We start from the raw sequence: 27,244 nt of genomic DNA on the forward strand, positions 1-27,244 counted from the left end.
GCGATGAGACCTGCCAAGCGCAGCAGCCTCCACATCCGACAGGCAAAAATAGTGCTTTTCCTTGTTGCTATTGATACCACTGGGGGAGTCGGACTGAAGCCATGTAGTCACCCATTTTTTTTTTTTTTTTATTTCAGGGAGACAGATGAGTTGTTCTTAATGATGGCGTATTAGAGATGTTGTAGATAGAAATGATCTCTTCTTTTTTTTTCTTCCAAAAAACTAAAATTTTGAGATTGATCTCATAAAATTTCTAGAAACCGTGGACATTTCTGAGTTTGTAGAAAGTTTTCAAGCAAGTTTGACTTTTCAAACTATGAAATTTCAAAGTTTTTCTAGAATAATAATCAGAAAAAATTATTTTTTCTAGCAAACTTTCAACTTTTCAAACAAATCTTTGGGGGGTTTTTTAAGAAAATTTCTGAGATCAAAAAAAAAAAAAATGTCCTCATCTTTTCTCTCTAATTTTCAACTTTTCAAGCAGATTTTCTAGAAAATTTCAGCGATTAATCTAAAAGTTTTCTTGTTTTTTTTCCAAGCAAAATCTTCAGACATTTCCTTGCTTTTTCTAGAAATTTTGTGAGATTAATCTCAAAATTTCAGAGTTTTTCCTAGCAAACCTTTGGCTTGTGCATCTCAGAAATGTCCTTGTTTTTTTGTTTTTCCCCCCTAGAAATTTAAGAACTTTGATGGCGGAAATTTACACATCTTTTATCTCTTCCTATCTACGCAGGCCTTAATACTCAGTCACAGATTTCAACCTCAACACAATAAACGTCAGAGTTTCTCAATAAGGCGAAAGTCGAGGCCCAGCAGGTTTCAGGACGTCCTTTCCAATCTGGTGTCCGACTGTCAGTAGGGCAGGCCTCGGCTAAACTCTTAAGGCAAGAATGTTAGTGTGGCATACAAAAAAAAAAGAAAGAAAAAAGCTTATCTCAGTGCAGCTACTTGCTGTGTGTGCAATAACTTCATAGATAGGTAAGACACTCAAGTAATGACTTCATGAAAACGATGCAAATAAATAAAAGAATAACTTTGCATGTGAGGCACAGGCAGCACACAGCAGTCAGACGGCCTGACAAAACGGCTGCAGGCTGGATTTCGAGTGAATAAATGGCATTTACGCAGCATCACGAGTGTGGATTAGTTATGCTAAGAAAAGACACAAACATTAAAAAAAGAAGAAGAAAAAAATCAGAATGGATTATACAGTCACTTTGTTTCATTTAGAAGCACAAGAAACATCTTGTTCAGAGAAGAATTTGACATTTGGGCGGTTTAGTCGCTATCCGGGGTTAGATCAGCTTGCAGTGTGAGGTTATGGCCAGTTGATAACTTACATGACCACTGCAGCTACAACACGACTCTGCCAAAGAGAAACACGCAACCATCTGCAAAACTGCACCTCCCTCGCTGACTTTACGAAGTCGGAGCTTCACACCAAGAAAACTGTCCATCCCTCTCCATCTAGAACAAGCTGGGATTTCTCAGTCTACAAAACAAAACATGTTATTAATCATTAGAGGCGCTGGTATGCAGATTTTTTTATTTCCTTTGGCTCGGGTCAGGTGTTTACGCTGAGCCTGGCGCCGAACCTCGCATTAAAAACACACACAAACAAAGCGCAGATAATCCCTTCCAACTATTAGGAAAGAAAAACGCGCATCAATCCAAACGACTCAAAGACTTTTCCCTCAAACTCGAGGTCTAATTTTTCCACAGAAGCCATTCTGCTGAGGACTGCACTCTGCTCACGCTTTGGTTCTGAAGAAACGACGCCGTGTGCAGAGGGAGAAGAGTGGAACCGCAACGCAGACATGTTACACAGCCGTCAGGATATTTATGCAACTTTAAATGGATATGAATCAACTTTCACAGATCTATAAAGAGTTAGTGTGGCTTATACTGGGTGATGGAGCTGGAGAACCTAACGTCACTTTATCCTGGTTATAGTAGGTGAAAACAAAAACAACTACTAGAAGTCTATGATACTTATTTGGCAACTTCACAAAGCGACACAGAGCTCATTTCCTGGTTTTCCTGCATTAAACTCACAGGCACTTTGTCCACTGAAACAGAAGCGTCTGCATCGAACTGTCATGTCTGGAAGACTTGGTGCAAAACAAGTCCAAAATGTTTCCAAAAGGAATATTTTTTAAAAATTAGGCAACCAACCAGCCCTGCTGCAGGATGGCGTAAAAAAAACAAACAAAAAAAACAACAACACATGAAACGCAAACTCTGCTTAATGTTCCGACCAAACGAAAGAAATGTTGAGAATTTCTGAGTGAATTTAGGTTGGAACAACTTCCTCATAAACATGGTTGAGACAAAAACAACCAAAGCCAAAACAGAAGGCACTGACATTTTTCTTTTGCAGCTCCCGATCCACAGATCGTCTGGATTGTTCCAGCAGATCGAGCGGATTCTGCTCAGATCCGGCTTCGACCGGTCGCTTCTCATGGCTTACTAGTGTAACGGTAAACGTGTGATCGGGCCCCAGCTGCTTGAGCTCTAAGCTCAGCTTATAGCTAATAGCGTGCGGCGGCATTGGGCCGGTGAGGTGTAACAGATGCCGACGGAGCGGTCGCCGGGCACGTCGCCGCGACTGTGATTGTGCTGCTGCAGGTGCGAGGCGGGTGAGGCGCCGCGGTCGGGAGTCAGGTCTCAAAGTACTTGTAGATGGCGGTGACGTACGTTATGACGCTCTGCCAGTCGGGCCGCTCCGTGTGAACCATGTCGTTGATGTCCTGCAACAGACAAGGAGGCGATTTGAAAAAGACGGAGGCGGACGAAAAGCATTGCCCTTAAAGACGACAGATCAAGACCAGAGATTAGGTTGGGGTTTGTTTTTGTTGCATTTAGTGGTTAAAACCATATCCGCCCTGCAGGCGAGGTTACCAGGCAACTAAGTCTTTTGCTGCACCTGTTTCCGTGCAACAGCAGTGTCTGGACGAGGATTTCTTTATCTCTAGGTAAAGCTTTCTCTCCACATGTTAGAGAAGGAGCTGCTGACTGAAAGCTGTGGGTAGATCCATATCTCTAGAGGATTTCTTGCACTTTGTTGCAGCAGAATGCAAAGCAGAAACTATTTTCATCAACTTACAACAATGTTTATAGTTGAGAAATTATTTCAAATCTAGTTTCAAATCTAACTTTGGGGTCCAATGCTCAACTTGAACATCTAAAAGACGGAAGTGGAGAAATGAGGTCAATCATTTTAAAAGCGGAAGAGGATTAGAACCACAAAAAAAAATATATATATATATATATCAGAGTTCTGATTTTGTTTTCCTTTGTATTCTGAGTATAATTGCAGAATAAGTTCTGTTTAAAAAATAAATGTTTCAAGTCAATTCAGCAGCTTTTTTCTGTGTCGGATCGATATCGGAAACATAAAAAGCAGATTGGTGCATCCCTGTCAGAGAGCAGCTGGGAGCTAAATCTGGTCTAAGGCATCTCTTCTTTTTGTAAAGATTACACACTGTCCCTGGGAAAAAAAAAAAAAAAAAAAAAAAAAAAAACAACCAAAAACAAAAAAAGCTATGGGTGGATTTGCAGTAACAGCTCGTCTGCAGAGCTTACCAATGTGCATTTGATGCCGACGCTCTCTGCAGCCTGGAAAGCTAACGTGAAGTTTCTCCTCTGTGGAGAGAAAAGGAGACATCTTTAGGTCACAAGTACAAGTGTAGAAATGGAGCCGTGTACAGGGAGCGCTGCTTGCCTTGTCCTGGCTGCTGAGTTCCTGGTATGGGATGTGTGCGGGCAGGTAGGTGTGCAGCAAGGCGCAGAAGGCCAGGCCGTCGTTCCAACTGCTGCTGAAGTTGGTGATGTCGATGTTCTGGGAAAAAGGGGCGGCGGTTAAACAGTGCCACTTTCAGCGTTATTCTAGACACATTATTCTAATAACAACTGGAAACGTTTAGGATTTATTGACAGAAAACGGCAACTCAATCTGAACGGCAAAGGCAGAACTCATCCGCCATCAATCATCGTCTCGACCTTTAAAGAAAAAAAAAAAAAAACAAAACGGAAAAATAAAATCCTCCAGCAAACATTCGCTGACGTTCGGCGTGACCGCACGCTTCAATCTCCTCGACATCACAACCCATCAACCTCTGGCTCATTGGTGTTTTGTCAGTTTGTTACTTGCAGGATGTGCTTAATGTTGCACACTTCCTGAAGAGGACGCAGGAAGCCATGGTAACCGTGACCTGCGTCCCTTCAATGTGGAAGAAAACGACTCTTGTGACAACTTCCCAGGCATTTTCTGAGTCACATAATCAAACCTGTTTACTGCTGAGGCAAACCTGCTGCCAGTTCTCCATCCATACCAACAAACAAAAATACCTTAGAAACACAATAATCATCTTTTCACTTTTTTATCAAATTACAACCAAGAAATATCGATCTATTTCAGGTAGGGGCGCAAACAATAAACCAACTTACAATTAATTGTCGATTAATGGTTTATTAGATTGAAATTAGTTCCAATTGATTAATATCGTCCGTTTAGACCTGTTTTTATTGTTGCAGTGTGGCCACCATCCAGCAGAGGGCGCCACTGGTCATCCTTAAGCAGAGCCAGCTGATGCAGAAACAAAGATGGCGGGGCCATACCAGAACGGGAAGGAGAAACTGTTTATTCAGTCAGCATTTAATACAGCTGACACAAAATAATGTTAAAATTCAATGAATTTTTTTAAATTCAGTATATCATGAAAAATGTAATCTTATGTTATGCAAAGTCTATGGGTCCTCTTGAAACAAGAGAAAACTCTGATTTTCATGAAAATGGCCTCCTATCAATTCAAGCAACTTTAGGTAAACTCATCAATCGATAACTTGCATCTCTAATTTTACTGGGATTTTGTTTGAGACAAACAAAAAACAGTGGAGGATTAAGAAAAACTTAAAAAGCATAACATGCATTGAGATTCAGACCTCTGAATCAACACCACGTTTTACTGCCATTACAGCTGCCAGAGGCACATCAAACAACCTTTAACATCTAGAATTACGTCCCAAAATGCCACCAAACTGTCAGGTTGAAAGAAGAGTGTCAACTTTCAAGCGATGTGTCGACTGCCATAGGTTTTGCATACATAGGTGTTGATAAAAGTTAAAGTTAACAAAAATCCAGATTTAGAAACCATAAAGCCAGTGACGTGGGGAAGTGACGTAGTAGAAAGAAGATAAGAGTCTGCCACAGATGCAACAGAAAAGCACTGCATATCATATTTTACTTTATCCCTTCATTTTGTTAATCTTTTAATTTTTCGGCTGACAGCAGGTACAGGTTTTGGGCAGGAATAAGAATTTAGGTACTGACGGTGGAATACCTTAACTTGTGTTTGGCTTCAAGCAGCTTTCTCTGGAGAAACCTGACAGAGTTTTCTCCAACATTCTCCTTGTAAGCAGACTGTTTAACAACCTGTGGGGTTTGAGTCCAGTTGTGTTGTTTGTGAGTTTCCCTAAACCATCTGAACTTATTTATTTAATGCTGTTTTATGGTGTTTTCACTCCTGATAGTTTGGTAGAATTGGTTCAATTGGAGACATTTGTTCCATTTTCAGCTGGTCTGGTTCTCTTTCACACTGCACTGCGTCAAAAGACCAAGGACTTTAGGAAATACTGTTCCCCTCCTTGCCTGTGGTGGCACTGCAGCAAGAACTACTGAAGGAAATGACATGAAAACCTCTACATGAAAACCTCTGAAGAAGACACTGAGCACAACTTCCTCCTTCACAAAATGTGAACAAAAATGGCGAACCGTCACATTTCAGCAGTTGTAGGATTCCTCTGTTGTTGTTGGTTAAAGGCTACGAGCCAGCTCTCCGCCCAGAGCAAGACTTGAACATTTGTTTTGGTTGGATTTACCCAGAATTCCCTGCACCGTAGTCCACGTCCTGGTTTTGGAGCGGTCTCCGCCTGGTCCGCTTGGCGTTCACATATAAGTTCGTACTGCGCCAAAGTTCACTTCAACTGAATTGAGACCAAGGTTTTTAGGCAGAGTTCACTTTTTTGATCCGCATCAGAGTTCGACTACACGTTCACACCTCCCCAAACGAACCAGACTTTAAAGGTAGACAAACTGGAGTTTGATTGAAGCGGAACAAACAGCGATGGTGTGAATCCACCCTCCGTTTAGATCAGGTTGGTTCTCATACCTGATAACCTTCGGTCTTTTTTTGGCACCACTTGAGCAAAGCATTTCTCTTGGAGCCTCCGTACTCCCTGGCCAGCGCTGACAGTGGGTCCTTTCTCTCCTCTCTGTTAGAGAAACAGACAAGAGACTCATAAGCAGGGAAATGATTTCAAGGTCAAAAAGGGCAAACGTCTGCAGCTTTCCTTCGTTTTTTGTGATTTGGGTGCAATGCTTCTGCACTTATCAGGTGATGTCACACAGACGAGGAATGTGTGAGACAGGACAGATACAGGAACTTCACACAACCTTCTCGTTTAGCACAAGATGTGACGGTACCTCAGGCGGCTGCGGGTGGTGGGCGTGACGGAGGCCGTGGGGGAGGAGGAGGAGAGGGAGAGGGGGGAGGAAGCAGCGCTCATGGCCATAAGGGAGGTGGAGGAGGCGCCGTCCGACGCCGACATGTCCCTCTTCAGCTCCTCACTGCTCCTCCGCGACACTACAGGACACAGATTACAGATTGGATTCAAACGGATCTGCTCTGAAATGACACATCAACTCTGACTGACGTCTCCAACCTGAGATGGCCTTGGTGGAGTCGATATTGGAGACCCTCTGCAGGACGGGAGGCGGTCGGCTGGTCGGGGCTCCCCTCAGGAGGTGCTCAGCTGTGGAGACATGACAACATCGACACTGCTGAGCGACTGCATGACGAACTTCCTCCCAAAAAGTGGATGTAACCGGGGACATGAGGAGGATGAGGGGGTGTCAGCTAAGAGCCACATTCCAGTCCCTGTGAGTTCAGGGAATACCGACGCACGAGGCCGCCTCCCTCACCAAGAAAACAATAAATCACTGAAAGAGTAAACAAACGTTGGAAACTATGGCCAAGATTGCACGTTCGCAGAAAACACTTGAGCTCGCTGCAGTTAAGAGTGGACGAAGGGGACAGAGTGGACAGAATGGACAGAGTGGACAGAGTGGACCTTCATGTTGCCCTCTCATCGTCCACTCTAATCCTTACAAATCCCGAGTGGAGCTTCGGGAGAAAAGCAATCCCGTTTGTATCATACAAGAGGGATCAAGCTATTCAGACTTGTTTCCATGACAACATATGACGTGATGCTACTTGACATCACAGTATTTAATGCTTTTTCACCTGCAGCACCTTGCAAAGTTATTCACACTCGTCACATTTTTTCACACCATCAGCTTAACAGCTAAACACTTATTCAGGTCTCATTCATGGCTTTGTCTCGTTCACATCGGGTGAATAGTGAGCATGGACTGCCATTTGTAGTCGTATCGTAGACTTTGAATAGGCCATTCAAGCAAATAAACACAATTAGATTATAACTATTCTAGCTGCTACATTTTATTTTGTCACTTTCCTAAAATGACCCAAGTCATTTTTTGCTAAAATTTTTTTTTTTGCCTAAATTATCTTTTGGCAAAAAAAAAAAAAAAAGACAGAAAAAAGAGGTGGTCATTATTTGTTTTAAAAAAAAAAGACAGCCCTTTATTTTAGGAAGCTAATTTAATGCATGCTAAACTTTTAAGCGTTTTATTGGCCAAATGTTCTGAAAATGATGCATTGTTTTTCTTTCTCTTCACAAGTGCAAAAAAAACTTGAGAAATCTTATTTTTTTTGCTGCATTGAAAAACTTAAATCATTTTTTGCTATATCCTAAAAGTAAAAAAAAAAAGTTTTTTTGCTGCAACAAAAAAACTTAAATTGTGAAAAAGTTGAAAAATTTTTGCTGCTCGTTTTGAAAGTGAAATTCGTATTTCAGTAATTCATTTCATGTCCTTTCCATAATTATGGGTCACAGATGGTTAAAAACCCAAAATTTAGAGTGTCAAAACATATGAATATTACATAAAATATTCTACATAAAATCAATTAACTACTACAGAGTCTCTGGAGGTGTTGGTGTGGAGAAGAAATTTACATAAAACTGACTCTACAGGATGGAGATCATATTTACCTGGCATGGTCATGTCTGTGTAGCTGGGTCTCTTGTCAGTCAACGATGAGAGGGGTTTGGTCGCTGCTATGGACCCAGCAATGGAGTGTCTCTGAAACAGCAAAACATGCACTTTAGTAGATTTACAAGGTTGCCAAGAACAGAAGTGGACCGATTACAAAGATTAGATATCCATCCAGAATGAAGTAAATGTTAGAGCCATAAATAGGAAATATTTAAGTTATTTGTATGATGGTTTGTTTTTTTATTTTATCATGTTTAGCTAAAAAGATTCATATTTGTGAATCTTTTTATTTTTAAATAAAAAGATTTTAATAAATAATAATGAATAAATAATAATAATAATAATAATAATAAAAGAATTTCACCTTTTCTATTGTGAAATTTAGTTTTATTTTGAAAGGCTTGCTTCCTGTCAGGCTGTATACTGTATTAGAAAAACTATTGACGGATTGCTTAGACACGGCGCAATATAGTTTTTTGACCGTGTAAGCTGTGTATTTTTTAGGAAAAAGGAATTGCAAAACTGATTTAACGTCATTTTTGTATTTGCATTTTTACAGATGAATTTTTTTGTTAAATTCATGGTTTGCACGTGTCCTTTACTTCCAGTGTCTAAGGAATGATACAGATATTGGATCTGTTGCCATAACAGTAAAGATCACTTAAGGCTACAAAAAAGCTGTGCTGTTCAAGTGAATCTTGGTAAGTCACATTTATCCACTTATCTTTATATATATTTGAGTTTGTATGTAAAAAAAAAATTAACTCAGGTGAATATAAAAAAATCATCATTTCAAACTTTAGGAATTTTTTTTTTTTTAGTACTGAAGTTGTGTTGATAACCAACAATATTCATCGTTAATAGAAATCTGACCAGACCATTCCCACCGAGTCTGAATATGAGAAAATGAAATAAGACCCTGAAATAAAAACATTAATAAATAATGAAGTTTTTTAAATAAATACAAATAAGTCTATGAAATAATAAAAATAAAATAAAGTGCTGGAAAATAAAATGCCATAAATAATTGATTAAATAAATTGTTCCCAAATAGGAAAAATTTGTTTATTTATTTGGTGGAGTATTTATTAATTATATATTATCAACCATATTTATTTATTTAATTTTGAATGAAATATTTATCATTTTTATTATTATTTAATATCATTTTTCATTATATAACCAGACACCAAATATAATTTATAAATTGTTTGCAGAGATAGAGTTTATATTTTCAGTAACTAATAACTATATTGTTGAAATAAAGGACCAGTCTGTGTATTTGTGAAGCTGTAAAGAAGCTGTTGTAATGTCAACACTATAGTAATCCCATCTTTGTTTTCAGCACCTGCATGGGTGAAACAGCAGCAGCTGGGGGCGTCTTCATGGGGCTGGGGCTGAGGGGGGTCCGAGGTAACGGGGGAGCGGAGGCAGTCGGAGCGGAGGCAGTCGGAGCGACGGCGGCGCCGTTAGAGGGCGGGCCTACAAAAACACAGAGGGTGGCAAAAAAAAAAATTAAAAAAATCTATGAAAGAAGAAAAAGAAACAAAATAACTTATAGACCTCTTATAGCATGATGTAATATTCCAGCCCCACCTCTCTTTGGCAGCAAAAAGTCTCCAGAAGGGAGGTGTGAAGCCTCCTCTGGCCTTAGGTTTAGCTGTCAGTATAACACGCTAAATCTTAAATGTACGCCTGATATATAAAAGAAAAAGGCACGCAGAGCTTTGCTACTCATTGTCAACACTAAAACAAGATAACAAGGTCAGGAAAAAGTTTTAATCATGAAAAAAAAATAGTGATGCAGAGGAAAGTGGTCTGACTTTCACAACCGTAGTATGTCGATGTGATGTGGAACTCTGTGTGTTTCGGTTCGGTTAAAAAAGAAAGAAAACTGAATGCCAACTCTGACAGATCATCAGTAGATAAGCTAATCAACCACTGCAGTGTCAGGTTAGCCAAAAGCTGCAGTAGCTAATCTATCACAGCGACAACTTTTTAACTTTTGCAACATCAAGTCTATAACATAAAACTGACTGAATGCTCTGTTCTTTGTGTGAGAAATGTTTGAGGTTTTTTTTTTTTGGTTTTGAATCTTGAGACATATAGCGGCATTGTTGTGAGTTGCTATGGCAACGTGTCTGCGTGTAGCGTGAAATATGCAACCGTTAGATGATTGTGTCGGTCGGACTGATTGAGGAAAACGGAGCAGGTTCAGTCGCCGCGGTACCTTGTGAGGCGCTGTCGAAGCTCTTGATGAGCGTCTTCACGGTGGGCGACGGCTCTGAGGAGGTGGACGACCTCCTACTCAGACCCATCCCCTGTCTGAGGGCCGCCAGGTCCCGCTCCACCGCATTCATGTAGTTGTACACTCGGCCTCTCTCCTCTTCTTGCCTGGAAAACCAACAGGGCTCAGCTCAGTGCGCACACACACACACACACAAGCACTTTGAAAAACAGAAGTGAATGTGACTAAGCAGTCAGACGGATATGATTACAGTGGCCACTCCTGGAAAGATTTCATAGGGATGGCCAGACTGGGCTGGTAAAAATTTTACATAGAAATTATTATGGAAGATAATTAACACTATTAAAAAAATGAAAAAAAAAATATGACTGTTTTCTAATTCTGTGTCCTTCTATGGGTCAAAATCCAAATAAATAACCCAAGATTCTTAGGTATATGTCATTTATGTGGTTAGCATGTGCAAATAACCACATGTGAATGTTGAAGAATTTTAATTAATATGAGTTGCAAGAACATTTCATTTATTAATTTCAATTTTTCTGTGTTATAGGATTTGTAAACCTGCACTTTATCCACACTTGAAAGCCTGCCTCAAATTTATTTGGTAGATTTGAGTTTTAAGACTAGATATGCAAAAACATCATCGGGCAAAAAAAAAAAAATAAATCAGAGAAACAATCTGATACAGAAAAACAGCGCTGAAATGACTTAAAACATTATTTTTTTAAAAAAAACAGAATTAAGCTAATTAATTTAAATTAAGCAGATAATTTAACAGAGATTAAAGTCAGAATTTATTTTTTAGTGGCCCTAATCCTAATATTTATTTTTAATTTACTTATTTATTTTATTTTCCATTTAAGTCCTAATCAAAGAAAATCACTATATGCCTCTCTATGACCTGAACAGGGGAGTCAGCGGGTGGCCAACATTTTTCAAGAAGGGGCTCTGGCCCCCTTGTTCCCCCCTTCTGGGGGCGCCACAACTTGATGGATCACTGTGAGGAGTTTTCGCTCCTGAGCTCGTCGGCCCGATGGACTTACTTGCGGCTCTTGACCTCGTCCAGCTCCTTGCTCAGCTTCTCGTTCTTCTCCTGTGCCTCTTGCAGGCGGCGCCGCAGGTCTCCTATCTCCTCCTGCGCCTCGGACTTGATGTCGTTAGCGATGACCACAGCTGTCTGCAGATCGGCCTGGAACTGGCGCCACTCCATCGACTCCTCCTGCACGCCAACACAAACGACAGGATAAAGGAGCCGAGCGCCGGAGTCAATATTTACACGATTCATGGAGCTCAGATGAATTCTCTTCACGTCTTTCTGTGTCAACACTGAACAAAGCAGCTGAGATCACAGTTCAAAGCTCCAGAGTGTTATCTCTGAATCAAAACTGACTTTTTCTGGTGTATTTTTTATGAGCACTGGCACCAAGCTTCATTTACTTAATTAAGTTAATATTTCCACTAAAGTTATTATTAATGTATTTGAAGATAAACAGTCTGATAACGCCCTAATGAATACATTCACCAGGTGAAAACGATTTTATTGCTTCTTATTTGAGAGATTTAACTCCGTTTGTCCACAACTGCAGAAGTATTTCTGCCAGCATTTCAAGCTGTTAAATCAATAAAATGTAAAACTGATATGTGAAACTTTTGCATCTCATGAAGCATAAAAACCGTGGAAATGTTTCCCAAACGGCCTTCGGGGAATAATTTGCTGTTTAAGGATCAAACTTTGTGTTTACCCTGAGTCTGCGATGAAGAGTCTTGATCTCTCTCTCCATGTCATGCTTCTGGTCTTGCAGCTTTTTCACAGAGTCTGAAATAAAAACAAAAACATACATTTTACTAAAGCCTACAAGGTCATCAGAAATGCTATCAAGTCCAATAGTTTTCAGAGCATATTTACAGTAAAAAGGTTTAAAGTCCATAAAATCAAGCTGGTGTGTATTTCTCACAGTATTCTCTAGATACCTACAGTCTGATGCGAGGCTACTTACTCTCCAGGTCCGAGATGATGAGGTTGTCATGAAGTTTCAGGGCTCGGTGCTGCTCCACTTCGTCCTCCAGCTCAAAGATGGTCTCCTTCATGTCGCCGATCTCCGTCTCCTTCTCCTGCAGCTCCACGCGCCGCTTCTCCAGAGCACCCTCCTGCTCGGTGATCCGCCGCTGCACCTGCTCCTGGAAACCCCTGTACTCACTGTCCAGCTGCAGGAAGAGCAGAAGCCTTCGTCAAAAATACCTAAAAATCATTTTCATTGTGATATTCTTAGCTCTTGTTTTTGTTTCTTACATTTTTTCACTTTACAATCACAATCCCTAAAGTATTTTATTGGAATTTCATGTAATGAACTAATAGAAAGTAGTATTTATGTTTTATTTATGTCATAAATAAGACACACACACAAATATCCACAGATAACCGATTATAAAGTCTCTGAAAACAGAATTGCTGTTCAAACAATCATTAATAATAAGAAGGGAAATTACCAAGATCATTTTAACTCATCATGCGATTAATTGATTATTGACTTTCTGGCCCCTCCACTGTGGCGCTAATAAAACCACATAAGATCGAACCCATACGTGTTCCCTGACCTTTAACCTCGTGCTCTCTAACCTTGCTGAAGGTCTCCTGCAGCCGGTCGAGCTCGCCGTGCGCCCGCTCCAGCTCCTCCTGCGTCTTGGCCGCCTTGGCCTCCGCCTCCTCCTTCCCCAGCCGCACGCCCTCCAGCAGCTGGCAGATGTCGTTCTTGTCGCCGGCTGTGTGTAGCGAGTACAGCTCCGCCACCCGCTGCCTCTCCTGCTCCAGCTGCGCCCGGCAACGGCCCAGCTCGGCCTGGTCACTGCTCACCGCCGCCTTGTACTCGTCCAGCGCCGCCTCCAGCGCCGCCCGGTCCTGCCGCTCCGACTCCACGATGCGCTCCATCTGGTGGTTGCGCTCCTTCAGCGCGCCGATCATCTCCTGCGCCTCAGCGTTGTCCTGCTCGGCCATCTTGAGCGTGTTGGACAGGTGCTGCTGCACGCCCAGCAGCTGCTCCCTCTCGAAGCGGGCGTTGTCGGCCAGGTCGCCGTAGCGCTGCTCCAGCTCCAGGTAGCGGGCGCTTTTGATGTCCTCCTCCAGCGCGTAGGCGACGTGGTGCTCGTCCAGCAGCGAGCGCAGGTACTCGATCTGCCTGCCGTACAGCTCCAGCTTGTCGCTCTGCTGGCACAGCGAGTCCATGAGGATGACCTTCTCCTCGCCGAGCCGCTCGTTCTCCCCGTTCAGCTCCTGGGTGATCTGCTGCAGGTCGGCCAGCTCCTGCAGCGTGGCCTGCAGCTCCTCCGCCGTGCTGTGCTGGTTCTCCTCCATCTGGTGGATACGCTCCGTCAGGCAGGCCACCGACACCTCGCTGGTGTCACCGCTGCTGCCTCTGCGCGAGCGCGCCACAGCCGCGCCCGGGGCGCACTCCGACTCGGACGAGGATGACGCGCCGGAGGGGGCGTCCAGGGCGTCGTCGCTGGACGTGACGGCCTGGTAGACCTCGCTGGACTCGCTGTCCAGGTTGTCCGCCGAGCCGCCGTGCTGGTGACCCGTCAGCAGGTCCTCCAGGGAGCCGGGCGCCGAGCCCTCCACCGAGGATGTCAGCACGCCGGCGCTGGCCGTGTCGCCATGCGCGCCGCTGGCCGACAGGTCTGGGCTCAGGGAGGATGGATAGCTGAAGAGCTTGTCGGTTCCGTCCAGCCGCTGCTCCAGGGAGAAGCCCAGCGCGTTGAGCCGGTCCTTCAGCATGCGGTTCTCGCTCTTCAGCAGGTTCAGCTCCTCTCGGATGGCTCGGTTTTGCTCTTGCAGGAGGATCAGAGTGGACTCCACGTCAGCGGCCGTGATGGCTGACACCTGGGGCTTCTCTTCCTCCCCGGCCTCCTCTTCCTCCTGCTCCTGGGGCGTCGCCTCCTTCTCCCCCAGGCCCAACTGCGCCCTCATATCCCTCAGCTCGCTGCGGAGGTGGAGGATTTCCACGTCTTTGCTGTTAGCCAGACCCACCAGATCTTTCACTTTGGCTTCCAGAGTGACCTTATCGCTGATCTGGCCGTCTGATTTGGACTTGCTCATGCGGCCATCTGATTCGGCCACCGTCTGGCTCCGGGAGCGTTTTCCTGAGGCTACATCCCCCGATGCACTGCCCAACGCCGACTGCTTCTTAGCAGCTGAACCTCTTGAAGTCCGAAGGCGATCTCGTGAAGAATTTGGTTCCTTGGAAGCCGTTGATGTTGTACGCTTGGACAGAGACCCTTTGAAGACAGAAAGGGAAAAACGTGAAACTTGTACCACAGGCAATCAGAGGCAGGACTATGTATGTCTGTGAGGTTTTGCTGACGATGACTATCCAGGATGCGCCCGATGATGGGGTCGCTAGGGGAGTCATCCAGCGACCCGTTGTGTTTCTGGGTTAAAAAAAATATTTCGAATTGACAGGAAATTTGACAACCTGACTAGGTAATAATGAATTATTGGATGACATTACTGAAGGGGCAGTATTATGTGTTTTTCAGGCACATTGTGACATTTTATAGCTCAATCAAGCAATTACATTTATTTCAATTGTTATAAAAATGCTATATATACCAAACATGATTTGAAAGAAGTTTGACTTCCTAATTTAATGACTTGAAATTGGGCATCTGTCTCTTTAAGAAGCTCCTGTTCTTTATGAAACTCCGCCTTCAGGAACTTATTACAACATGGCTCCTCTATTAACCCTATAACAATGTTTTTACCAGCATTAATCTGAGAAGTAGCTCCAATAATGAGCTCAGCTGATGCTCAGTTCCACCAGGTGTTTGCTAATTGCTGCTGGCTAGTCTGAAGGAGCTGAGTGGAGGAATCACTGGGGAAGGAGTTGCTCTGTGAGGGTGGAACTCTGAGGAGGAGCTGCATGGAAGGCAACGCCTGGTGAGACCAAGTGTTTCTGCACCCTGAATGGTTGCCATAGGAGATTACAGGATTTCTCAAAAAATGCACTAAAGAATCAAGGCAATACTAAAGGTATGTTTTTGGTGAGAGAATACCATTGTAGCATTATGTAAAGCTCTGAAAACTGGATTTTCCATTCATTATACTGTCCCTTGCATTGACTGTGGGATACCTGATGTAGTTTTTGGCTTGCTTTCTTGGTTGGTAGAGCTACTTCCAAAGGAGCCAGTCTTCTTGGTCTTAGTGACGGGATTCCCGCCAGCCATGGCCGCTAAAAGATCATCATTGCTTTTCACCTGAAAGAACAAAACCAACACTATCACACACAAAGAAAGAAAAAAATACAAAACAACGATGCTAAATGGAGCCAAGTTTCACCTTATTCAGAGGTGCAGCGGTGACACTTTTGGCTGAGGACTTTCCGGCGCCGGCAGCCTCCGATTTCCCTCGTTCCCCGCTGACCTTACTCGCCGCTGGCCGGGCCGACTTCTTCATAATGAGTTCTCTGATGCTGACACATTTACAGCTCAAGCTGAAACAAAAGGAAAGTGGGAGGAGAGAGCTGGAGTCAAAGACTGCCTGGAGAGTGGCAGCTCCAGTTTTCCATCAGAAAGGAATTCTGACGAAATCCCCCACAGCTACGCCCACTGTTATTTAGGATCTCCTCCCCCGAAATACGGAACTGGTAAAAGTGGTTATACCTGCTCAAATGAATATATGTTCAAAAATGAGTAGAAATTGAGATGTGCAAAGTGTCGTTTGTATTCAGCTCCTTTTACTCTGACACTTATTATTATTTATCGTCCAGCAGAACGTGTCATCACAACAGGCCTTGTTGTAACATCACTGACTTTACTTAAACCAGCAGTGTTTTATTTCAGTCACTCCAGTGATTATCTGAAGCTGGTGATAAAAACTGCTTTTATTCAAATCTAATCATTTAATGTTTGTGGGCCGAGCAGAATTATCTTAATTAGTTTGCCTTTAGTGGAGGATCATTTGTTGTCTGACAGCTGCAGGAGACTTCCCCTGACCTCCACCAGATGGCTCTCATGTGTCTGTCAAGTTGATTCAGTTCAGACTGTACATTCCTGTCAGCTGCATGACCAATCACACCGAGTAAAGGAACCTCCAAGTAGTTACTGTTCAAAATGTCAGAAGAAGTCAGATTGAAACCTAGCCATTTCAAAGAAAAGAAAACAAGGGAGTAACGCATTTCTCTGGTGTTTCTTCTAAAAGATCAGCAGAACCAAATAAGGAAATCCAGATTCCTCCACAGATCAAATGGAACGCTGAAAGCAGCGAGGCTGGCAGCGAGTTTAAGAAGGTTAAAAAAAAACAACCCCCGAATGATTTTCATCTGACAGCCAAGGAGTGAGGAATTTATCCATGTCATTATTTTGAAACCTTTACAAGCTGAAATGCTCCTAATGACAATTTGAACTGGGCAAATCGAGCAATTAGGCTTCATTAGAAATGTGCTTTAGTTTAGCAACACATGATTCGAATCAAACGCCTGGATGGAGGGCTTCTCATTTCTCCAATAAACCCAGTTTATCTGGCGGTGAGCAAGGTGCTGGTTTTGCCTGGGGCTGTTTAACATGTGCAACAAAAAACCCCACTAAAAAAAAAAAAAAAAAAAAAAAAAAAAAAACAGAAACGCTGCATGTTATTCTTGGTTGCTGATGCCACAAAAGGAAGAAAAGTAAACCAGGACACAACAGAAGACAAAGAAGATCAACGTAAAATGTTTCAGCGTTCCCTCAAGATGAAAAGCTGAGCTGAAATGATTTATTTAACAGAGGAAACTCAGCTACAATCTACATGCGAGTCAGTGCTGCTGTTTCCCCCTCAACAAAAATTGTTTGTTTGGACACAAATATAAATGAGACAAGCACTAAATCAGAAAAACTGGAAGCTGGCCCACTTATCCCGACGAGGCCACCAATGTTGTGGTAATTCTGCGAATCAACCCTGTTTTGTTGAACGCAGGAATAAATCTGCCATTTTCTTGCCAATGTTCTCTCCCAACAGATTCGGAAATAATTTTAGCAGATAAAAGCACCTTTCTTAAAAACCACATGCAGTGATGGATTTCAGATGTGTCTCCGAAGTCCAGGTGCTTCCTGCTTTTAATAATCAAAACTCTTCAGTTATAAGATTTGTTCTTTTCTATAAATGATCAGAATGGGGATGTAGCTGCTGGGTGTTTAACTGCAGCATAACACAAACCCACCAGTCCCACTGTGCTAGATCTAATGACTATCTATTGTGAACATGAAGCAACAAATGCTTTATAAGACCAAAATACACACAGGGAACTTTTTCCACGTTTTTTGTTTTTTTTTCTCACGCTGCAATCACAAACAGTAAAGTATTTTAGTGGAATTTTATGTTAGATCAAAACAAATTGGTGAATAAATAAATAGTTCTTGTCGTCACTTTAAATATCACAATAATGCCACAAAATATTGAGATAAAACTTTTTAGTCCATATTGCCGACCACTAATCTGTTCATGTCCGTGTGGTTATCATTATACAGGTCATAGGAAAAACACTAAGCACCACTGAGGTCCAAATACAAAGTATGTGAATTGGGCTGTGAAACAAGCAGCAGACTTCCAGAACTTTTGACCAAACATAAAATCTGAATTTATCTACTGGAGTTTGTGTCTCATGAAATCACACATATAGCTCAACTTGGCAATAAAGCACCAATAAAATATATTAGAAAGGCATTATGCGTTTGTGGAGGGCTCTTTTAGACATACAGCTGAAGATCTCAATACTCCCTTGAATGATTTAACAAAAAATACCAGAAAAGAAAATTGTGCTTCAGAGAACCTCGTGTTGGGAGACTGGTCATCCCTTGTCTTTATCCCCAATTACCATATTTGGGCCGTCATGGACAAATGACTGCTGGCTCCATTTCTGTTCGTAGAAATGAAGTGAAGGATTTGTTGGGTGAGATCAGGAGGAGATATTCAGGAAAAACAATTACAACGCCGGCGAATTCCAGTCTTAAGACTTTAAAAAGATCAACAGCTGAAACACTGCAGCCGTGGCTTTCAGTGAGGACTTCAGTCAAGTTTGCTGTAATTTTTTACAATCTTGGGATTCAAGCCAAAAATAAAAAGATAAAAAAAAACTTTCCTCACAATAAAGGGTTAAAACTACAACAGAAAGCTTATAAAATATATCTACAAAGTCTTAGAAACAAAGGAAATCATGACGTCCATTTATTTTACTCTAAATCAAAAAAGAAAATAAGGTAGGAAAAAGTAAGCCGGACACATCTAATGTGAAATGCAGCTGCTGCAGTAGCTTTTCCTCATAGCCTCTTGGTTCACAACACAGCCAGTCATCATCATCATTGTCGTCATGTTTGTTTCTTTACGACCTCCTCTGTCTTTGTGCGTCTAATTGCTCCACTTGTGTTTACAGTTATGCTTCTACGCCTGCAATTATCTTCAAGTTTATTCGCAAGTTTGGCAGAAAAGCGAGGTACTGACATGTGCACTGAACAAGGAGCCAGTTCTCTGAAAAGCTGAATGTGTGTCAAGGCAGATGTCTGAAATGGAGAGCTGTTAGCTGGAGCGCGGCCCTTTTGATTCGGCCTGAAAAGACGTGGGAGCGATCGCTGGGGACCAACAGAGCAGATAAATGAGGCGCAGTGAGCAGGCGTTTCCCTTCCCACACTGCAAAACGCTCCGCTCTCTCTCTCTCTTTACCCTGCAGGGCTAGGCCATCGACACAAAGCTTTGCATGGAAACATATTTATTTATGCAAGTATGTGTAAATGCACAACCACATGCATGTACTGAGGAATCTACTGGTCTGATATTCGTGATTACTTAAACGTCAAAAGGTCCCCAACTATCAACTAAGGACGCACCAATCCACTTTTTTCACTTCCGATACCAATACTGATATTTGAGGTTTGACTTTGGACAAAGACATTGCTGAACTGACTTATGCAATTTTTTTTTAAACACCAACATAAATGTACTGAATTACAAATTTATTTGATAACTCTGCACCAGTACAGCAAACTTACATTCACCAATAGAGTCAAAAACTTGGTCAAACATGTAAACAACACAACTTTAATTTGTTCAGCCAGTGCAATTAGGAGTAAAACAATCAGCAATGGATGTAAACAGTTACATGATATATTCATAATTCAGTGCTCATCATCTAGCAGCCAATCAGAGGAGACGTCTTATTCAGACGTTGCTGCGGCAATTTTACAGAAAAAGTTATGGATTCAACACGTCAGATTGACACACAACTTTTTATGAATCGTACGATGCTGTGAGTCTAGAAAAAACTAAAGCAAACCATCATCCTCCTACCACTTCCTGTCATCATCTTCTTCGTTTTCTCCAGTAGTAACACCTGGCTGTTGATCATGCGACTTGTGATGCGAAAAAAGTGTTGCAGTTTTGTGAAATCCAGCCATTTAGATATGACTGAAAAAAATTAATTCATTGTAGTGCAAAAACTTTTTAATCGAAAAACATACTTTTTTTTTCAAAATTGCAGCAATTCCATTGAGCGAATTGATTTCATACTTTCAATTTGTGCAATTTTACAGCTAATGTAAAATAAGTAATAATAAAAAAAACAGGTCAACTACCTTGGTCAAACATAAGAAATAAACTGCAACAAACTTTCTTTCAAATGGTTCAGAAAGTGCAATTAGAAATTCTCAATATATGTAAAAATAAACAATAAAGCGTAGTCACACAGAGCACAAAGCATAGAATTCGACTGAATAGATCTGCCCTTATGAATCGGACACAGTCACCAATACCAGATCTAGAATTTCTGACAATATTGGTACCGATACAGATATTAATATCAGATTGGTGCATCTCTACTGTTGACTAGCATGATTTTATTTCCATAGCAGGATTCATTACATGCACTAAAGGTGGGAAACCGGTAAGCTATCTAAAGGCCAGTGTTTGTGGTCAGAAGAACACACACGCACACACAAACACACACACACACACACACACACACACACACACACTTGACCTAATTTAGATCAATAGTACCTGATCCAAGTATTAATGAATGCGATGGACCCGGTTCAAGACTTCCAAAGCAACAAGAGAGAGCACTGTTCTCTTACAGACAGCTGAACAAAAGCATGGGACTGGGGGGAAAGAGGGAATAAAACAGCCCTGGAGGAGGAGGATGAGGAGGTGGGACTAGTGTTCATGCTTTCACTGCGGGAGGCATGACCTGGCCATAACATCAGCTTCCTGTTGTGGCGTCTCCTTCCCAAAAAAAAAATAAAATTAAATATTTCAAGCTTCAACTCTACAGAGGCGACTGCGCAAGGACAAGAAGGCACCGGTCTGCCTGAGACAGAGCAGACGTCCAAGACTAAATTTACATGCTGTTATTAACAGGAGGGGATGGAATGTCTTTTTTCTACTCGCAACGTAGCCTCAAGTCACGAGACGGCCGCTGGCGTTTTACTGCCTTACGGCTGGAGCGTAAGGACATCTGGGGAATATGAAAAGTATTCACATTTCACAACTTTCACGTTTCAAAATGATGCACGGTCACCAAAATGTTTCACAAATAAAATCTGAAGAGTGCAGTGTGTTTGCATTCAGTCCTTCTAAACCTGACACCCTTTAATGAAATCATATAAAATCATAACACAAGGATTGTATTATTCAGAGAAGCAGCCAAAAGCTCCATGGTAACTGTGGAGGAGATGCAGAAATCTATAGCTCAGGTGGGAGAATTTAAAGCACATCTTTCAGTACATAAAAAAAAATCATACAAATTTATCAAAGAATGACTTGAGATGAATACAGTAGCATTTAAATGTTATCTTCTGGAAGTGTAGTCCAAGTGTGTATGGTGGAGTTTAAATAATTTAAAGTCTAAATTATTAATACTTTAAGCACTGCAAATTAACTGGATAGTAGGAGAGGGTTTCTGTAATAATAAGCTCAATCTCTACATCAGGTAAGCATCTATAGGCCACCAATAAGACACTGATGAGTTTTCTGAGGTACCAGTGAAACCTTTACGTTGGCAACACAAACATTAGAAGAACCACAGCAAACAGTTAGCAGTCAAGCTAACAGCATCTCACCTAAATGCATGAACATGTTCTTCACCAATGCATTCGTTATGTATAAAGGCAAATGGGTCACTCTTCATAGGGAGAAGCTGTTTAAGATGAAGGATATAACCTCACTAGCTAGTTAGCTCTACTGTGAGGCAGGAGTTAAACTTCCCGTTTGGTTTTATACTTTCTAAATAAAAGCACGAAGAAAGACACGTAGGCAAAAACCCCTTATAAACTTATTCTGTATATGTGATAATTACAGCCAATTTAAGTATTCAACTAAAATTAAAGCTTACATAAAGACGCGTGGTTTGATTTTAGGCAAAACAAGCAACAAACTTCGAATAAAGTTGAAGCTAAAGCTGCTTTCACAGCAGAGGTCAACAAAGAGTTCAACCCACCAGTCCGCATTAAAGTTCTAAAAGCATAAATCTCCACATGGAGAAGCGACACACACTTATTTTGAAGTTCTTAAGCGTTAGCTTCAAAATAAATTGGCTAACTTGACAGCTGAATTAAGAGCCACTCCAATAGATAGAACGACTTTCTTTCCTAAAATAAAAATATACGAACATGGAAATGTAGTGTTTTTGTGACGTTTGTTGCATTTTACAGAAGGGACGTGGCTGTTTTTTTGAGCGAGTAACTGAGAACTTTAGGTTGTTAATGCTAACATTGTGCTAACAGTGTTAGCATAGCCTGGGTGAAAAAGACAGCCTTCTTGTTAGCAAACTGACCAAAACAAAGACCCTACCTTTGGTTCTCCTATTTCTTCCAACTTGACGAATTGATTAAAGCCCGACGAAGATCCATTTGCAGCTGGAGCTGACAGTCCACGGATCTCACCGTTTGTGAAGGCAGCATCGGTGCTTCGGCTCTTCTCCTCTTTCTTTCAGGAGGATCCTCTCTCCGCCTGCCTGCCTCCTTCCCTCCCTCCGGGTCCCTGGTTTCATCCGCTCAGCATCACACTGCACAGGACGGACTCTCAAACATCATCATGAAATCTGACACAGTGCTTTTTTTGTAATAGTTAAAACAATTGAGCCACTTACCAAGAAATGTTCAACCAACCAACTAAAATAAGAATAATAATACTTAGAACAACTACAGTAAAATATATTTTAAAGTGTTAAAAAAAATCCATAACTGAGGAAAAGGATTGATAAAGGTATTTTGGACGCTTGAAAACTTTATGTATTTATATATATATATAAATACATGAAATTAGCTTAATGTTTATCTTTATATATATATATATATATATATATATATATATAAAGATAAACATTAAGCTAATTTCATTTACAATCTGAAACGATTAAATTTAACATAAAAATTAAAGAAATTTGTGTTTTTCTGTTTCTTTATTGTAACAATTTTTGTGTTGACATTAACTATAGCATTAGAAAGGCAGTTCCAACCGGTTTTGGAGAAGGCAGCGCTATGGTTTGTGGCAGGATCTCCTTCTCAAAAAATATTTGTCATTAAGGGCTAAAACAAATCTAATTCCAGAAACATAGAGATGTGATTCTACAACCAGAAGTAGTCCCTCATCTCTACTATTGGTGACCGAACTCTATCCACCAGAATGCCACTGCCCCGACCTGCAGAGTGGGGTTCATCAGAGACTAACTCCAATATTTGAGAGTGGATAGGATGGAATGGCCGGCCTGCAATCCTGACCTCAGCCCCACTGAACACTGGTGGGATCAGCTTGGCAGTGCTGTTCATGCCAGACTGACCGACATAACCACAACTGGCTTACTTGCAAACAAATGCTGATTGAGGAATGAGAAGTTCAAACTCTGGAATTGCACCAGTCATGGTGGCAGCATGTTGGAGTAGCTCTGTTAGTTCTTATTTGTTGACTTTTCTTCATTTGTTTTTCTTTGATAAATTGCAAGTTTCTCCAATTGCTCTCTCTAGTTTCGGATGCTGTGTAGCTGGAAGGATTTTTGGCCTGTTTTTTTTTTTGTTTTTTTTTTTTTTACTTTCAGTAATGATGCATAACTGTGGCAACACTGTGTTGTTTTTACAACAGAAGGCAGTTGATTAGGATGTCAAAACCCCAAATAATATGAACTATAACCCCAAATCCCATTGGAGGCAAAAGGGGATCTTTATGGATGCAGAGCAGGACCAAAGAGCAGAGAGAAGAAAGTTCCAACCATGTCTTCCATCAGTCATAATGGGCAAAGATCATTATTAAAGAGGAGCAGCAAAAGCAAATTAGGTGGATTAGCAGTGCTCCCCAATAACTGATGGTGTCATCTAAGAAGTTAATGTGGAATATTGTACTTTAATAATTCAGCAGCGTTTTACTTAGGGGGTAGAGGGAAAGGACTTGGGGACCTTTCATTCATTAAAGTTAAAGCTAAATGCATCAAAGAGTTCTGATGCTAAATGCATCAAAACTCTTGCATCTTAAAATTCCCACCATTTTAAGATGGTGGGAAAGCTGACAAACCGTTCAGGAGGGAAAGGTTGACACTTAGGTGGTTTTGTTATGAGTTCGCCCAGATATTTTACACATCACGTGATGCATTTATTCATTTAGACACCTTCAAAATAAAAAAAAAGCTTTTAAGTTTTTATTTACATAAATCAAACATATGGTACAAGGAAATCCTAAGCATCACTAAGAATTATTGCTTGTTTAACATGAATCAAAACCTTTTAAGATTACAGTTTGTGTTTGACTAGTTGTAGAGATTTGCATTTTTTCCCCCCCACAGGCTTCTGAGAGAACTGCTAGTGAGGCTGGGTGTGAGTGAAGTGCTGCACTTTGATTGTCCTACTGATAAGCAGTGTTTTCAGAAAATGGTGTTATTTCTACAACTGTGGCAAACTACGAAGGAGGAATGCAACACAAGAAGTTCAGCTTCCTGACACAATCTAAAAAAAAAGAAAAAAAGAAAGGTGAACAGTTCTGAAATGCAGGTCATCGACATTACACACAGCATGGTATACATTCCATGTTAGGCAGGGTAAAGAGATAAGGTAGATTTCCTGGAATGATTTTCCTTTCAAAAAAACAAAAAGAAAAACAAAAACACTCATATCCACCCTGTAGCTCATCTGGGAAAACAAACCAAGAAACAGAAATTCACAGAAAACACAACAAGTTGACCGGTTGACTCAACATGCCTGCATGTTGTGTGCTGCCTACAGGTTTAGTCTCTGTACAAAATTTAGATGGTGTAAACATAAGGAGGACAGAAAAGCTCTTTTGGTCATCAGAATGGGAAGGTTGGCACAGGTGAATTTAAACTGTTTGGGTGGGTGGGGGTGCAGGAAGGATATATATATATATATATATATATATATATAGCTATATACACAGAAGAAAAATATGTCTCTTCATCAAACCATCCACAGCCAGAAATAAATCTTATAAAAATCCAGAAACAGCAAAAGAAAAAAAAGAAAAAGAAAAAGAAAAAAACTCCAGTGTGAATATGGAGATAATGTGCACACAGACATAACAGGGCATCAGAAGAACAAAGCACAGGAAATATTGCTTCTTCAGATTTAAATTAAAAAATAAAGGAATGATATATTCCACGTATAGATGTTAAAGGGAAGTCTTTTTTATGACACAGCAGGTTGACGTAAACAGACCACAAGCTTAACTCCCAAAGAAATGGCTTTGACTGCGGTGGTCATTTCCAGTTTTAACAGAGGATGATGGCGCCTCCTGGTGGCTAATGGAAGTAGGGGCAACGGGAACCGGACATTCTTCCTCAGAGCGGGGTCGTTATGGCCCAGGTTGTTCATGTTCCTGTCATACTTCCGTAGAGAAGAGGAGGCTTTGCCGCTTGCTGTCGGGGGCTGGAATGTTCTCCAGCTGGAGGAAATAGAGAAGGACCTGAACCTTCAAACAGAAACACAAGGAGACGGTCACGCAAATATTCCAAACCGTACGGTGACGTGGTTTGATGTTTCAGAATGGGCTTTACCTGAGCCATGACCTCAAGAGACCAGCTGTCGTTCATGGAGATGGGCTGGGAGCTGGACGGGAGTTTGCTGTCTTTTTCCGAAGGTCGAAGCAAAGTGGGACCGAAAACAGTAGCCAGGTTGTGCAGCGACATCTTGTTGAAGCTCTCATTTTCAGCCACCCTGTACAAACAAAGCCATCATCAAGTTTAGAGACACAAACACATCCCAGTTTGTAATTCCATTGGTTTTCAAAGTAGATGAGTAATTTTTTTAATAAAAAAAAGGACAAAAAAAGAGTTAAAAAGAAATAGATAATTAACTTTTCTGACAACAAATTGCCTTTTGAGTCACTAAAACAAGATGTTACCCACTATATCTGAATGACGACGCTGTTAAGGTACATCTGTCACTCTCTATGACTGTAAAAATCTATGGATTGTTTTCTTGACAATTATTTAAAATGAGAATATGTTGATTCAATCAATCAATCAATCAATCAATTTTATTTATACCACTAGGTAGATTTGGTTTCAGTGAGGTGAGTCAGCCTTCTTGCCAGACAGGAACCTTTACATCGACACAAATATAACATGATTAAAAATGGCTTTACTTTACTTTAAAATATTAAAAAGCAAAAAAAAATCCTCAAAATACAGAATCTTTATTAGGACAATATAAAAAAAATAAAAATAATAGTAGCAACAAAAAAATAACCCAAATGAGGCACGTTTGCTACACTCATCAAAAACAGTCACTTCTGGAATCACTGTTGTTTGTGAGCATAAAGTTTATCAGGTTACTTTCTTTCCAGCGGTTTTAACCTTTTTATCTATGTTGGTGTTTATTTTATACAACAGAGCCTCTCCTCTCCCTAGTAGTTTGCTAAAAAAAATGGCTCCTTCACATTTTTGTTGTAAATAAAAGTGATTATATCATATTTTCCATATTTATTTTAAGAATCTCATACTGGCATGTATTCTTTAGTACAGATTGAGGAATAAGTAAAGACACAGAAGGTATGGCTTAATTTTACCAGTCATTTATTTACCTCTTCAGGTGATCCAGCAGAAAGATGAACGTCACCAGATTTGGCTCTGGGAGCGACAGCAGCAGGTTGAGCATGCAGCTCTCCTTAGCCACGCTGTCTGAGAGAGCTGGAAGACAGAAGCAAAGGTGGATTCACTGCCGTCAGAACACAACCTTATCTAACAGCGACAAAACGAGAGTGGTGAAAACGTAACAAGGTGACGACTGACCGATCCCTCCGGCAAAGTTGGGATATAGCTCGTCGGTGAAGAGAGGCTCCGGCAGCTCGCGGAAATACAGCTTCAGTGTTCCAGCGATGGCGTTCACGTCCATCTCCCTCATCATCACACACACGTCCTTATTGTCTGTGGAACGCACGAGAAAAGCTGCAACTTGACCTACTTACAATTCATTGTAGTGTAAAAGAATACTTCTTCTTATCCCGCCACAATGTCTGTATGACAAACTTAGATCAAACCTACTTGAGTCAAAAGCGGCTTTCAAGGCCTGGATGTCTGTAGCAACACCGGACACTCTGTATATCCCCACTTCGTCCATCCCTCGTCTCTCGATCTCCTCCACACACTGGCGAACGATGAGTGGGACTTTGGAGCGTTCGCGCCTAATCAGAACAGAGATGCACGAAAAACCCAAAGCTTTATGAGACAGACTATAAAAAAATAGCAAATGTCTTTTAATTTGTGTATGTTGAGTCACTGACATGTGGAAGATCAACTGACAGATTGGATGAATTTATCCTTAAAGTGAAGACTGTCACAGTTTGTTTTTAATTTGCCTCGTCAAAATTTTGTGTGTTTATTTCTGTGTTTTATGTGATGTCT

At 41.2% G+C, this 27,244-nt stretch overlaps 2 protein-coding genes across 3 annotated transcripts in view; both read right to left on the reverse strand.

Moving 5' to 3' along the window:
* Positions 1–667: 667 nt before the first annotated feature.
* specc1la (sperm antigen with calponin homology and coiled-coil domains 1-like a) lies at positions 668–22,554 on the reverse strand. The gene is made up of 16 exons (XM_007572838.2): positions 22,192–22,554; positions 15,715–15,868; positions 15,509–15,632; positions 13,003–14,654; positions 12,383–12,590; positions 12,128–12,201; positions 11,429–11,604; positions 10,368–10,531; positions 9,486–9,619; positions 8,134–8,224; positions 6,724–6,813; positions 6,485–6,644; positions 6,171–6,273; positions 3,725–3,841; positions 3,586–3,645; positions 668–2,750 (listed from the first exon to the last, which is right to left on the reverse strand). The coding sequence occupies exons 2-16, from the start codon at positions 15,829–15,831 to the stop codon at positions 2,661–2,663; spliced, it is 3,360 nt and encodes a 1,119-aa protein (XP_007572900.1). The 5' UTR covers positions 15,832–15,868; positions 22,192–22,554; the 3' UTR covers positions 668–2,660.
* A 1,458-nt stretch (positions 22,555–24,012) lies between these two features.
* si:dkey-91m11.5 (BCR activator of RhoGEF and GTPase) overlaps positions 24,013–27,244 on the reverse strand; it is a 44,266-nt gene continuing 41,034 nt past the window's right edge. For both annotated transcript variants that reach the window (XM_007572839.2, XM_016661069.1), the window contains 5 exons: positions 26,885–27,024; positions 26,633–26,767; positions 26,425–26,530; positions 25,397–25,556; positions 24,013–25,311 (listed from right to left, as the gene is read on the reverse strand). In XM_007572839.2, coding sequence (XP_007572901.1) covers positions 25,222–25,311; positions 25,397–25,556; positions 26,425–26,530; positions 26,633–26,767; positions 26,885–27,024 — 631 coding nt within the window. In that variant the 3' untranslated portion in view covers positions 24,013–25,221. The remainder of the gene's footprint in view (positions 25,312–25,396; positions 25,557–26,424; positions 26,531–26,632; positions 26,768–26,884; positions 27,025–27,244) is intronic.

The sequence above is a fragment of the Poecilia formosa genome, unplaced genomic scaffold, assembly GCF_000485575.1.
Source record: "Poecilia formosa unplaced genomic scaffold, Poecilia_formosa-5.1.2 Scaffold309, whole genome shotgun sequence".
NCBI lineage: Eukaryota > Metazoa > Chordata > Actinopteri > Cyprinodontiformes > Poeciliidae > Poecilia > Poecilia formosa.